Below are 16,154 nucleotides of genomic sequence, written 5' to 3'. Positions count from 1 at the left end.
ATTCTTGAATTAAATTTATTAAGTTAAAGTCCCCTGCTGGTATAGGGGTAAGTCTATGGCTTTACAATGCTAAAATCAGGGGTTTGATTCCCCTCGATGGGCTCAGCAGATAGACCATTATGGCTTTGCTGTAAGAAAACACACACATAAAGTTAAAATATATTTATAATTACTGTTTGATTTGATGTAACTTCTCACTTAAACTTTTGATACCAGAAATATTACAAACAACAAAATCTTCAGGTGCTATGTACCAAAATAGTCTAACATAATCTTATCAACAAAAGAAATTTTTTAAAATCATGATAAAATATCTTTGTGATTAGAACATACTTAATTTATAATGTAATATTCTAAATATTTATTAATATAAATTGTCATACTATATTTTCTAAATATAAATCTTTATGTAACAAATACTTCACTTTTATAAAACTTACTTTGTAAAGCACCAAACACCTGGTCTATATTTCTTGAAAAGCAGTAATCACCTACTACTTATGGTTCTTAGATAAAATCAGCAAATGTAGATTATTATTCATGTCTAGAGTATTCTAATATTAGAAATTTAATATAATAATTTCCTGAATAGAAAGTCATCTTTCACTTTCTGTTTCCTAAGTTTATTGTGACATGAAACAAAATTTTGTTCATGTAAATTTCCATTTCAACATAAACATATTTTTATCTATCAACAGATAATTTGTCATACCTTAAATGAACCACCTTTTTCATAACTAATTGTCCTGATGGGTCTCACTTGCATATGCTGAACAGTTCTTTGTTACATATCTTCAGCTACAAATATTTTACTGTTCTCCATTATAAGTATTTTACCATTGAAACTGTAAAGTTATACTGTTAATAGTCTTTCCTCTAGTGTTTCAGTTCAAAATTAGGAAAGTCTATATGTAGGTAGCCTTATGTAGTTTTTTTTTGTGAAATTCAATAAATACACAAGTAATTCCCAATGTTATCCTTGATAATTATGACTCACAAAGAGGATTAATAGAATACTCAATGCAACATAGCTTTTAAGGTTACTGAAGTAATAGATGATATAAATATTTCATAAAAGATAACTTAAGAATAAAATCATTTTAAAAACATAGTTATGCATGATTCTGATCCATTGCCAAAAATTACTTTTAATAAAATTTTAATTTGTTTAAATATGATTTATGTTTTTCAAAAATTGAAGAGTGAATAAACTAATTTATTGCATATTTATGAGGTATTGAGTCTGCTTTACTTCATCATATTATAACCTAAATTAGTTTATGACAGTATCTTTAAATTCATAATTCAATATTATACAGCAGATATGTTGTTTAATGATTGTGTGTATTCTTTTAGACTGGAGATGAAATTGAGACCTTATGGTATTTCTTTAGTTTGCCAATCAAAGCTGTGCTGATGAGTCTTGAATAGGCAAAACTGCAGTCCACAGCAGAGGACACAGCTAATCAAAGAATACATTAGGCCTCTGTGTCACAGATTCTCTTTTCAATTTCATTTCCAGTGAAAAAGAAAATAAGCCTCATATGTGTGTGTGTGTGTATATATATTATAATCCATAAGTGTTCCTGTGTTTTAAAACACTTAACAATTTCAATTTAACATCCATCCACTGTGCTTTTATGTAAGGATGTTCCAAAACTGCTGCAACTTACATTAAGTACTGAGCTTTTGACTAAATGTGGGCTATATTATTACAGCTCTTCTAAATGCTGGACCACTATTTTTATGTTTCAGAATAGTTCTAAACAAACTTATATCACATGAAAAACAGAAACTTCATATCTGTTTTAAATGAAGATAAGTAAGCAGTGAAAAAGTAATACAGTTATTGTTCTTTTATTTTACCTTATTGAAGAGGCAGTAGAATTTCATTGGTAGATATTAATTAGAGTTTGATAACTATGAATGTTTTTGATACAGTGTTGCCTGTTTATGTTGATGCTGTTGGGCCCATGTAAAGTTAGTTGGTGTACCAAGTTGTCAGTAGTGTTGTTTAAAGATGGCAATGACTCGCGTGGAACAAAATACCTTCATTATTTAATTCCCTACCTTCCTAGGTTTCCTGTACTAATACTGCAAAGACATGCATTGTTTAACTAGCTCAAGTTGGATACATTTAGATGTTTATGTACTATTTTGTTTATCAACTTGTGAATACTTATTTATGTAAAAAAATACATTGTAATAATGGGTTATGTATTCTCATGAATGCAACATGCTGAGTAATCATGAGAAAATTTATGTCAAGCAATATCAACCCTCATTCAGAAATGCAGTCAATGTATCCTTTGATATCTGTTATTCCATATGTGTATTATTTTAAGTTTTCCAACAGATAATTTAAGAATCATTTTACCCTGGTTAATAACAATGTACTTGTTGGTTATGTTTTTGTGCCCATGACTATTTTATTTTTAAAGCAAAACCATATTAACAAACAATTCAAATTATCAAACATACTTTATTTACTTAATGCATATGGGGTACAGATAAGATGAAGTTTTACTCCAAGTCACCATTATAAAGCTATCAATATAAAAATTATATCAAAAGACTCAGAGTAAAGTTCTTAGTCACAAGATATTTAAAAAATTCATAAAAATATTTAAAACTGACAAAATGTTTAGAGAGTTAGTACGGGATTTATACAAAAATAAAGCACTTGGTTTGCACTGTGTCATTATAATGGTTTTAAATTGCCTTTGAAAATATTTGTTATGTATTCTGTCAACACATACATAATGGAAACAATAAATTTATAGATGTTCATGCCAAAATTTTCTATTGATACCAGAAGTTGCTAATTTGAGGTAGGTTCAAGATAACAAAGCACTTTTTGTTGTTGTAGAGAGTCAATAAGCAGAAACTTGTAGTGAAGCTAACAAAGGTGAAATATTTAATTTAATACTCAATTAAAGTGAGTAGCATTGTAACGTTAGTGATGAATTTATCTCTTTCCACTAGGTTAAAGTTGATGAGTTAAAGGCCTAGGAACACATGCAAAATGTGGAAATGAGAGAATTGTGTGGTGGTATAAGATGTCACATATTTGTTGAAAGCTCCCCCTGGGGTCCAAATCTCACTTTTGGTGAAATGTTATTTTTGATTAATTTTAAAATAATGAATAGAAAATATGAATGTTAAACCTGGTAAGTTATAAGTTAAAATTATAAAAGAAAATATCAGAAAACTCATTCCCCTTTTTTACTGCAACTGAAACATGTGACCAGTGTTTTCTCCTCTGTGCTATTCTACCTAACTATCAATTTTAGTTTTGCAATGTTTAGGTTTTGATATCTTATTTAGTGCTATCATCAAATTTTGAATTTTTGTATCTTTTATTTTCCTGCTTCTAACTTATTATAAGTTGTTGTTATTAATACCTCATTTCATCATGGTATTATTTAATTTTCCACCATTTACAGAGCTTACTCTTTTCTTCTATACATCTCCTTTTTTACTGACACAGTTGTATATGGTTTCCTTTGCATTATGAATTCTGAAGTGCAAGTTGTTATGATGGAGTTGTACCTTCTAGCAGCACTTTACTCAGGCTTCAGGTGGGAGAGCTCAACTTTGGAATTACTGGCAATTATTTATAAACAGATTGATCATTAATAACCTTTCTTCTTCTGATGTTGCTCCACTTTATTCTGAAGAAGTTTTTCAGAATGTTATAAAACCTGTGGTTCCCCCCTTCTCTGGGGTTTTATTCCTGTTTCTTTGTTATCCACAAGAAAACTGGAGACTGGTGGCCTGTGACTGATCCATCTTGCCTCATTTGCTTCTTGGTGCTACCTTATTTTACCATGAAGTAATATTTGATTATCAGGTGGGCTTTTTCTTCTGATTTATTGATGACAAAGAATGATGTCTCAAATGCTTATCTCCATATTCCCATATTGTAATGGTCAAGATGCTTTGGTCTGTTCATTATCGGGTGATTTATCAATTTCACACTCTTAATTTTGGGCGTACTGTGATACTGCAAATCCTTTGTCACATGGTAAAGGTTTTGCCAGACTTATTCAGGCTCAAAGGGTTGAGCTTTTACCATTACATGGATTACTGGAGTCTGCCCAATACACTTGGCTGCTTCTTTTGGAGGCAGCTCAGTTTAGCTGGTTGATCAAACTGGAGAAATCCTTCCTTCTTCCTACCCATTATCTTATCCATTTGGGTGTCTATTCAACAATCATCTCAGTCATGCCCAATGTTCTCCTCTTTAACTCCATGTGATAGGGCTGGCAGTGTCCTGACTGCTCCCTTTATTACTATTTGTGAGGTCCTATTTGAGCTGTAAGTTCCACTGAAGTTGTTAATTCATACTTGTGTCTGAGTTAAAGATTTTATATACTGATTATTGATTACCATGTGAGAATTTTTGTGATACCCTTTACAATTGGATACAATTTGGAAGTCAATTCCTGACCACTGATGAAAAAATCGTTCCAGTAGGACAAAGTTTGCAACTTTCAAACCTATCTAGTATTTTTATCCCTCAGTCAATCACCAGTTGTGAATGTACGTAATTTTGCAAAGTGGAAAATATATTTTGTTTTGTTTGCCAGTGTTAATTCATGGATTAGTGACATCTATGTTTGAAGAACAGGTATCTTTTATTTTACTGCTTTGAGTGACTGAAATATCTTTTCTTTTAATTGATGCTTTGAAGACATCTTAAGAATGCATCTTTTAATTTGTAGGATTTACACACACATTGAAACATTACATAATTAGTCTATTTTGAATATGTAAACAAAGGGAATGTTCTATTAATGTATATATGAGTAGGTCTTTAAGTTGACAGTCCATATATCTGGGCAGGTATGTTTAGTTATCATGAACATTTTAAATCTCATTTAGAATTCACCATATTTCATGTTAGTATTAATTTATTATTTAATTTTCTGTTTCATGTTTTTATATTTTGTATGAAAGAACTTCAAAGTAACAAAATTAATAATGAAGTAGCAGTATTAGTAATATTCTGACAAAATAACTACTAATTAATGGTATTATTTTGAAAAAAAAATACCAAAGGAAAAAACCAGAAAAATATGTAAACTATGTATTTTATAGAACTAAAATATTTCAGGTTTTCACATTTTTACAAATTTTAGTTTCTTGCCAATATTTGGAGGTTGAAGTAAAGGTTATTTTTAACTGCTACATAACCAAATATTCCATTCTCATTGTGTCTTTTGAGTACTGTAGATCTGGATTTTTTTTGTCATTTGGTACATGATTGTTCATCTCATACCAAAGATCTGTGGTAGTCATTTTTATGTCTTGAAGGCTGCATGAACTCAGAATCATTGAGTTCAGGTGTTTTGCCTCATTTTTTTATTTTCAAATGTACTTGTCTTGTGTATTTTGTAAAGTTTCAGTAAACTACCTAATCTGTAAGTAAGAGAATAGCAACTCTAAACAAAATTTCTTGCAGTGTAATAACAAATGATATTAGTTTATTATATCACCTTTTGAAGAAAATACATGAAAGGGATTTTTTTTAAAACCAAAATCAGTTTTCATTTGGATTTAAAAATTAATATAAATTCTGAAGTGATCAGAAAGTTATTTAAAATTGTGAATGTTAAAAGCTACTTAAAGTTTCAGAATTTTGTTGAATTTTTGAAAATTATTTCAGGCAGAAGCCATGAGAATAGTGCACTCTGTAAGTCAAGCATTTGAAGCCTGCCATAAGACCAGCTTAGCTCTTGCAACTTCAAGTGGTGAAAGCCAAAAGGATTTTCATGAGGATGTTAACAGAGGTGAATCATTACAGCCTCCAAATAAAAGTAAGATTTCTTTCCATTTTTTTTGTATAATCTTTCATACCTTTCAGCAAAGTAATATTAATATTAAAATGGTAGCCAAATCAAGCTTTTGTGTAATATATTTGGCTGAGGTTAATCTACTTCACAATGCTCTTGATTTTACAATCTTTTGTGCCTGTTAGCATGGTGATATTACTATCAAAAGGTATAACACATTTAGCACATTTCTGTCAAGATGAAGTTTGCATAATAATTCTTTTAATTTATGTTTATAACATCATAGGAGTCATCATATTTTTTATTGTTCTTTCAAATTTCTTGAAAGCAAGTCTGTGAACATTAAAGTGTTACAGGATTTCAGATTTATACTACATTACTTAGATTTTTGCTTTTCCCTTAAAATTCAAAGTATCAATGCTTTGACCATGTAATTAAACCATACCCGGAAATTTTCATTCCTCATAATCTGTTTCTCAAATTTATGATCTTTTTCATTTGATAACTTTCATACCAGTTTCCTTCATCAGGTGTGCCCAGGTAATGTTATAGCTTCAGAACATTTATAAATTTAATAAAGCTATAAAATAATTAGGTATCTGTGTGGCAGTTTTAAACATGTTTTAATTTTTATCTTGACTGTTACAGAATTATTTCAGAATTTCTTATTACTTTTGGATATTAGCAATTCATTTATTTTGTTAATTTTATGAGAAGTTTTACCATAAACATGTTTTAACATGATTTTATCTCATTGTATAGAGACTGAGCTTTATGTATCAGTTTATATATGCAGAAGTTACAAATAGTGAGTAATTGCAGCTAGATGATGAAGTTATTAATGGTAAATTCTCATTGAAAATACACTACTGTTTTGTATGTGGTACCTTTTATATGCCAAAAGTAAAACATCTTGTTTTTATGGTATCATACAGTTTATTTGTCTGCATTGTGAAATATTGTTCCAAATATCCTTTAGCCCCCAGTGGCACAGTGGTATGTCTGCAGACTTATACTGTTAAGAACTGGCTTTTGATATATGTGGTTGGCAGAGCTCAGATAACCCTTTTGTAGCTTTGAGCTTAACAATAACATCTTGTATACCAGTAGATTTCAGGCAAGTCATTGGGTTGGACTTTGACTTTCAAAGTTTTCACATGGACCCATAAAGCCTCAAGAATGTTCAAACTGAGACTTTGTACAAGTCAAACCATGGTTATAAGTGTTCTGTTGGCTCCTTTGCCATCAAGATAGCATTTCATCACATTTACTGTATGCTTAGAGTCATTGCTTTGTTGGAAGATGTGTCCCTGCCTGATAAATTGTGTTCTTGAGGAAATGGAATTATGGATCAGAATTTTCATGTACAGGAAGCCAACAGTTTTGTATAGATGACTGAGATGCAGCCTTAACTTTACCATTGTGTTATACTGAGATGTTTTACACTGACTATGATACTAATTTTTCCCCTCTACTATCAAACAAACTGTCTTTGAGTGTTGCTCAACCACTTGTTTCTATAAAGAGTGCATGTCTTTAGCTTTGCTTGTTTCACTGTATGTGGTCTGATAGTCATTTTACCTTTTGGTTTGGCTACCTGTTGTCAGCAGCAGGTTTTAATCAGCTATGTGTTCTCTTATGTCACTTTGTATTAAAGTGTGTCTAACTGTTTTTGATCTAATATCCATATCTAGAGATTGTTGGCAAGATCTATACTTCACCTTCATATATCTGATAAATAACTTACTCTGAGGTATTTAACATCACTCTTGGAAAGTTTCAATTTTCTACCTTGACCATTTTTATTATTAACCCTATGTTCAGAGTCTTGGTTAAATTGACTAGCTCAATATTTATGAAGATATACATAATAATGTTTACTATAATTCTGAATTTGCTTTGTATATCTTTATATAAAATTTGTTAAGCTTTTGGTAAACATTACAAGTCTGTATCACAAAAAAAATCAGATTTTTTAAATTTAGTTATTACTAAAAATTTGTCTGTGAATGTATGAATACTTTAAGTCAATTAAAGGTGATTTTCATGCTAATGAAAATAATTATTATTTTCATCATAAATTTTTTTCATATTTCCAACCTCCTTGTTTAGAAACCTCCTAAACAAATATCAAAAGTTTTTTCAGTAAACTTTTATCTCTTATTTTCTCTAACTGAACACTAATTTTAGTGAAATCATCAATTTACAGTGAAATAAAAAGTTGAAAATTGTGAAATAAAATGAATAATAACATTTTTTTCTCTGTATCAGCTACAACACTGATCAGAAATTTTCAAGTTACTAATCATAAAAGCTTCAGTATTAATCTTTCAACTACAGGTGCAGTAATCTCTTCTGTGAAAAGCAATCAACCAATCACCCAGTGATAAACACATTCCTAGTTTGCCTGTGATGAAGAAATGTTCATCCTTTGAAAGTGCTTGAGTTTGGGGTTATAAGGCTATTTTTATCTCTAAATAACCTTTTGAACCTAAGTGTTTTCCTAATATCATGAACCATTCACATTGTAAGCTATCAAAACATGGTTTTACCCTGGTGCAGTTCATTTTCACATAAAAAGGGATGGCATTCTCTTAATATTTGCTTCTTATATACTTTTCCTCACTATATTAAAAACAAAAATTTTCCATTATTGTATATATTTGATTATTGCATGGCAAATACAAACAGTGTTACCTTTGAAATTCAAGGTCATAGTTATGAAGCTCAAATTATTTTACCTTAATTGTATGGAAAGTCATCTGCTAACTTCTGGATGTTTAGGTCAGAGTTTAAATCAAAAACATTTTGCTTAGAGATTTTTGTTTAGGAGCAAGATATTATGATCATAATAAAGCTAACACATATTTTATGATTCAGGAAAAATTGGTTATCTGTAAATGAATGTGATGCCATTAATTTGAAAGAAAGTATTGTCAAGTGGTTAGTGTGCTAGTCTTTGAATCTGTGGGGTTACAGATCATACCCAATTTTCACAAAAAATTGAACTTCTCTCTTTGGGTCTGTGATTTGTTATGAGGACAACCATCAACTCTTACTATTTGGTGAGACAAGAGCAGCTCAAGAGTTGGTTGTGAATGCTGTTGACTAGCTGTTGTGTCTCTAGTCTCTAATTTAAAAATTATGGATGGCAAATGTAGATAACTCTTAACTGTTGAATAGTTTTTACAGCTGGAAGGTTATCTTTGAGCATCAGTTATGTCAATTACTGTAAAGTAATTGATTAATTGAAATAAATTAACATCATGGAAGTGATCAACTAATCAAAGTTGTTTTTTTAATTCACAGTTTTTGATCATTCCAACTGTTTAAGTAATTGAAATATTACCATTATAATTTCTTATAATTTTTGATTAATGAAAAGTTGTTCAGATTAATTGAATAGTGTTATAGTTCATGAAAATAAACAGCTGATTAAAATTGATGTTTTTGTTCATGAATTATTCCAATTAGCCAAATGAGAATAAATGATTAACTGAATACAGTCAATTAATGAGCCATTTTATTAATTGATCAGCAAATTCTTGTTACCTCCCAGCTGTAGTAGTTTTGTTTATATATATGAAGAAAACAAAAGCCATTAAATTGGATTACTATGTTTTTGTCCCTCTCTCGGCATATGCTAAAACGTATTGCATGTCAGTATGTCTTTTACACCTGGAAATCCACTTTACATTACGGCAATCAGCTGCTTACTTCCAAATATTTATTCATTGTGTAATTGATTAGCTCAGAAGTATATTTAGATTATAACTGAAGAAAAAAGAAAAAACATTCTTACAAGTGCAAATTAAAATTTCTCTATTGGACTTTGATAAGAATTAACTTGACAGTTTATGTCTGTAAACACATCTTTTTTTTTTACTTTTTGCCAAAGATTCCAACCTAGTCACAAGATTTACAGAAACTTACTTTTAGGTTGGAGAACTGACAAATTCATGTAATCATTCTTTTATTGTTTTCAACAGTTAGGCCATAATATGCAAAAATAGCAGGTATGACTGATTTAAATAAATCACATGTTTGAGTAAATGAACTAATAACTGTACAATTTGTTTTGAACATACATTTTTTTTTAATATATAATCAGTTTGTTAATTGTGGGGGAGGTATGTGCAGTCTTTTCTCAGACTTGAAAAGTACTGGCTAAGTAATTGAAATTACTCTTTTTATTTCAATTGTCTACCATCTGGTTTTGATTCTGATTGCAATTTTTCTTTCATATTAATACTGATATAGTAAAATTTTAAACTGATTTGAACAATTGTATTTATTTATTAACCTAATTACTGTTTAAAAGAGATTTTGATAAACTTAATTTTAGTCTTTATTTTAGCAACTGGTTTGAAAAAAAATAAAAAAATTGAAATCCTACACTTGTTTTCAGTGATATAACTACATATTAAAATTTGTATATTTGTACTTATTTCTCAGGTTGTTTAATTGGAGTGCATACCTCACAACCTCAGAGATTGAACACCCAAGCTGGGGAACAATCTAAAAGCAATACTGCACTTACACTCTGTAAACAACAACCCAGCTCTACATTATCTACAGAAGTAGCTCCTAATATTATGGACTTTCAGGTACTGTAGCTATAGTAGCCTCTAGTGTTTTATCTTCTTCATGCCTTCACACTGAAAAGGTACAATTGAACATTGGTGTTTCTCAATTACTTGACTGATGTTAAAGTCAGATTTCAGCCCTACCTGTTTCCTTTAACATAATACTGGACATTTATTATATCTCAAAACAAAGGTAAAGGTTCCAAATTGGCTGTGCCAGTTCTCTGATATATATATATTGAATAAAGTTCCAAGATCTCTGTCAGTACAACATATTGATGCTTTTCTGTATATTTGTTTGGCCAATTAATGCATTGATTTTCTGTATATATAGTAGAATATTTTGACTTTCTAACAAAACGTACTAACTTGCAGTCATATGTTGAACCAGAGACTATGAAAAATGTTTGTGCATATTTTGTTATATTTATATATGTTCATAGTAGGTTTAAATGTTCTTGTTTTACAAAGCCAAAATCTGCTGAAGCAGTGTCCTGATGCTTTAAATAAGTAGGTTATATTCAAGGGAAAAAAATGTTAAAACATTTACAATGTACTTTTATTTGAAAGAGTTTGATAATTCTGTAGATTCATGTGAAAACCTTTTCTTTTGAAGCTCAACTCAATATTGATTTTATTTTTAGTTAACTAGATGGTCTTAGTAGTTTTTAATATAATATATATGTTCAGTTCATAATATATTATTTCAATGCTTCTAAATTGTTTTATTTTAGGCAGGAGAAATGTCTCTTTCTCCTTTGAATGATAATGTAGAGACTGTGAGCAGTGGTATTCCTGAGGGTATGTCGGTTAGTGTTTATCATCAAATACAGCTACTTCAAGAGCAATTAAAACAGCAGTCTCAGCAGACTCAGGCTGCACTTTCTCAGGTTCACATGTTGAAAGATCAGCTAGCTGCTGAAAACTCAGCTAGATTGGAGGCTCAAGTGAGATATTATATTTTACATAGCATATTTATTGGACTGTTGGTGGTATAATAGTCTCTTCTTAATTCTGGAGTTTACTAAACCTTTAAAGAATAACAAAGTAGATCATAAATCAAATTGTGAAAAGGTGTCAAAAATCACTGAGTATCATGATTCTTAATATAGAAAGAAATATTTAGTTGATGTTAAAATAAAACTGAAAAATGAGATCAAATATTGTAGAGCTATTGTGATAAAAACCAACAGAACTGTAAATATAACTATTAATTAAAAACTTAGATTATAGGAATTATTATTTATTAGGATTTTTTAGGATAACATTCACATTTATTTTTTGAAATATTGATGGTAGTAGCCACTATTTTTAGGAATTTGATTTCAGAAACCACTGTTGTTTTTTTTTTATGATACGCATCACAGTTTATTGGAGATAGTTATATTTTGTTAGAGATTATGATATTTCACTTTATATTCAGATCTGTAACTGGAACTATTATTATGAGACAAGGGTGATTAAATAGAATAAGTGCAATAAAGTCTTGGGTATGATTCAGTCTTATCATAACTAGCTAACTATAGAAATCATTCCAACATATTATTTGAAGATAATACACTTAAACACTGTTTTATTTTATGGTATACCAAAGTTTGCAGTTGTGTTAGCAGATATTTATAGTATGTGTTTTAACTAAATGTGCATTGTACTGACCTCATATTGGAGAAGTATTGTTGTCTATAATTTTAAATGTATTATTTAAATGTACATTAAGCTTTTAGTAACTATCACAAGCCTACTGTATACAAAATATATAATGAATTAGTGCAGTCTAATCATTATACATTTTTGGCACCAGAATGTTTCAGTGCAAGACAGTGTTCATGCAAAGAACAAAAAATTCATATTCTATTGTAAAACTTGTATATTATGTTTGTATAACCTCTATAAGCTCCTAAACGTATATTTATTGTTTTATTGAGTATTGTTCTGTATTATTATATCTGGAATTTTCTCCACTCTAAGACAGACTCTTGTAAAAACATTAATATATCAAGAAATGAAGAAAAGTTGATAACTTTAACCAGGCCCCCAGGGCATATTTCTCATCTGGGGGGTTATTACCCTGACCCTTCCGAGAAAGTAAAGTCATATCTTTGTTATTAAGAATAAAAAACGTAAACATAAATGTTAAGTACCCTGATCACTCTGAAAACGTTACAACATATTTTTGCTTTTAAGAATCATAAACTGTACACATAAATTTTCATTGCAGCTAGTGTTTTCACTTTTTTAACGAATATAACATAAGGCCAAATAAAATTCAAGTAAGCAATAAGTTTTTATGATTCTTCTGATGAGCAACAGCATTGATCATCTCTTCCATTTTGTTCTCAATCACAAAATTTATTATTTCTTGTTAAATATACAAAATGGCAACATGAAACAGTCTTTTATGTACAGTGGTAGAAAGTAAGTAAATTTTGATTTGATGTAAAGCAGTGAATGATCTTTCAGCAAAACAGAATGTGGCTTGAACAGTGCTGAATATTTTCACCAACTGTGAAGAAGTTGGAAGGAGCTGAGAGATGCAATTCTCATAAATTCATTTTGACAAATTATGTCCTGAAGACAAAGGGGGATTTTGTTTTTCTTGATTGACAAGACCAAGCACAGTCTTTCTTTTGAAGATAATTGATTCTCATTCAGTGCACAAAAGTCACAAAGTAATGAGACATCATCTGTAGCATCTTCTTTTTCTGGTTGCATTATGATAGAAGAGAGACCACAAAGAATATTTTGATAATTTTCATCAAAATGAGATTGAATTTGCTCTTTAAAAGTAAGAACAGTGGGAAAGAAGATGGTGTCTCTTGCATAAGAAGTTGAACTATCAAAATCTGCAGTAGCACATGAAAATCCAGCTTCTAAGGCATGTTCTGTCAGTATTCGGTGGCGAGGTATGGTTAATTCTTTGAAACCGATATCTTGTTTTACCTTAATTATTTCTTTTATGTCTGTCATCAAATTTGTGGCTTTATCTCATAGCTTTAAAAAATTTTCGTTTTTCTTCAGTGATTTAATATTGTTGATTGTTAAAACAGTAGATTTTCTTGCCAAACAGATATCAGTTTTTTCTAATTTAAGGTAAGTTGTCAAAGATGAAGTTTCACTTAAAGTTTTTTTCAAGAATAGGAGAGTGAAGATGAATTCTAAGTCACAGACTGAAACTAAAAGTCCTTTACTCGTGGCTGAAGTGTTGGGATTATTTGAAACAATTTTAAGAAAGGCAAAAATTGTAGCTTCAATGCAGTTCTTCGAGACCACCACTGTGGCATGTCTTAAAGCTTTGTGAGTCTCATGCTGAGACTGAAGTATAATGACTTTTTCCACATGACTTTTTTGAATTTTCTGAAAAATTTGATGACACTTGAACCTTCCCTGGACAAAATGATATATTGATTGCATTGTTCCTAGGATGTTTTTCAGTGATTGAGCTTTCTTTAGGGTTTTTTGAGTGGGGATTTAGTAAGTGACCAAAACAGTGGACATGAATTGATTTTAGGGCCAGAGTTTTGATTAGACTTTGAAGCCCAGCATGTTCACCTTTCATGTTACTGGCATTGTTGTATCCTTAACCAACTATCAGAGAGAGATTGAAACCCTCTTGTACTAAAGTTTTTGTAATCAATTCAAAAAGAGCTTGGACTTTCGTTGATTTTACCAAGAAGAAGCCTAAAAATGTTTCTTTAATGACACCTACTGAAATTTGCAAAGGCAGAGAGAAAGTTGCTCATCACAACTGACATCCATGATTTCATCTATGATGACAGAATAAAAATTACTGGATCTTACTTCATCAATTATTAATTTTCTCCTGTTAATCACAACCAGATTCAAAATTTCATTTTGAATATCCCAACTCAACCAGTGTTTATGTCAGCCAACAAGCTCTGTGAATTTTTCCTCAAACCATGGAAGATCTGTACTCTGCAGGTGCAAAAGTTCAAGAAAATTTCCTCAATTTACATCAGAAGAATCACGTATGTTCAGATGATCTTCCTGGTCACCCCTATTCTAGATATTCATTATTCAACCATAACAAGATGTAAAAGAAAAAAAAACTTGACATAGAATTACATTGCTCATTGCATCATCTTGCTTGATCTACTGTTCAGTTGTTTACTAACATGTGTGTGCTCACTCTCCAACAATAAGGAAATCAGTGAAGAAGAAGTAAAAGTCAAGTATTAAGCTTGATATTCTTACAGTGATTTTCCTGCCTCTCTATGTGATCCATATTTCTTCCCCATTCCATATTTTCTGTCATTTTTTTTTTTTTATTGTTTTTCTTTTCTTTCCTTTTCTTCTCTCCCTTTTTCTTTTCCTTTTTTTCTTCAGTCTTTCATTGAGAGCGTATGGTTTGCTCTGAAGTAGCAGGTGAAATGGCTCCCTAACTCCCCCATGTCCTGTGGGCATGACTCTAACATCACATTCATAATACTATGTTGAATGGCTCTGTGTACAAGTTTATGACTCGTGCACTTTGACCACACTTATACTCATAGCTAATTGCATAATGAACCCTGAATTAAAAGTTAGTAATTTAAATTTTGTTTTAAATATTACTCATTATAAAACTTGTGTTTATAATATATATATGGGTTTATGCTTGGTATGTATATCTATAGACACACATTATTTCATATTTGATCTTTCTCAGAGTAGATCAAAGTTATATCTGTGTGTAAAATGATTAAGTAGTTGAAGATATCCAAGTCTTACTATTTGAAACAAGGATAGTGTATGTTAAATATTTAATAACCACATCATCATCAATTTAACATTAGGTCTCTGATAGGAGATCAGTACATATTATTTTTAACACTACAGGAGGTATGAACTGAAAACAGAACAAGTGAATTACAGTAACATTGAATATTTTACAAAGTCGTTTTGGTTTAATTTTTGTAGAAATTTATGATAAAATTGGCCCTGACTTGTGACAGGATGTTTTGTTGTTCTATTTGTAAACTGATATATTTTTGTGTATTGCATTATACTCTGTTGTAGTGTAGTACTCTGTACAAAGGATATGGTGTAAAAGTACAATGATAATAATAGCCATATCTCTGATAAATCACACTCATTTAGCAACTTAGAACTTGGACGTGTGATTGTTATGTGTGTCTTGAAGAACTTAGTGATCTATTTACTTTTCAATTTTGGTATTCAAATGGTTATTTGCAAGAAGAGAAGGAAAAAAAGAAAATTTATTTATCATCATTATTACTGGAATTGTAAAATGTGTTGTATTCATATTTGAATACTGATAAGAGCAAAGACATCCGATAGTGAACTGAAATAGCCTAATTATATGTTTCTGTTGTATCACATTGCTCGCTCCTAATTAAACCAATATGTATTAAATTAGGTACGTTATTTACTGGTTTAGTTTTTAATTTTCATCTATGTAGGTAGCTTGTTTTGACCTTTGAACAGAAGTTATTAATAATATTAGTATTATTTCTTAGACTATGGCATCTAAGTTTTTATTTTTAAGACTACATTAAATTTTAGTGATATTATTGGAAACCATCTCATACCAAAGATGCTAACATTTTTGTAATTCAGTGCAAAAGATGAGTAAAAATACTCAGCTTCTTTCTTTCTTTCCAGTCCCAGAACCATCAATTAATGGTACACAATAAACAACTTTTGGATCATATTCAGAGTCTAATACAACATGTCAAAGTGCTAGAGAAGAAAGCTAAACAATGGGGAGCAGAAATCTGTGGACCCACCTCTCTTCAGGTGTGTATTTTCT

The 16,154-nt window shown here is 30.3% G+C and overlaps 1 protein-coding gene across 13 annotated transcripts in view; it reads left to right on the top strand.

Annotated features, from left to right (window-relative positions):
- The window catches only part of LOC143230825 (carboxyl-terminal PDZ ligand of neuronal nitric oxide synthase protein-like), a 44,863-nt gene that overhangs the window by 21,304 nt on the left and 7,405 nt on the right, over nt 1-16,154 (top strand). For all 13 annotated transcript variants that reach the window (XR_013016640.1, XR_013016639.1, XM_076465026.1 and 10 more), the window contains 4 exons: nt 5,672-5,822; nt 10,254-10,405; nt 11,119-11,331; nt 16,007-16,141. Coding sequence is in view for 11 of the 13 variants with exons in the window: in XM_076465026.1 (XP_076321141.1) it covers nt 5,672-5,822; nt 10,254-10,405; nt 11,119-11,331; nt 16,007-16,141 (651 nt within the window). In the remaining 2 variants the exon portion in view is untranslated. The remainder of the gene's footprint in view (nt 1-5,671; nt 5,823-10,253; nt 10,406-11,118; nt 11,332-16,006; nt 16,142-16,154) is intronic.

The sequence above is a fragment of the Tachypleus tridentatus genome, chromosome 10 (genome assembly GCF_004210375.1).
Source record: "Tachypleus tridentatus isolate NWPU-2018 chromosome 10, ASM421037v1, whole genome shotgun sequence".
Classification (NCBI taxonomy): Eukaryota; Metazoa; Arthropoda; class Merostomata; order Xiphosura; family Limulidae; genus Tachypleus; species Tachypleus tridentatus.
Note: the sequence above shows the minus strand (reverse complement) of the source record. Positions and strands in the feature narration are given on the sequence as shown.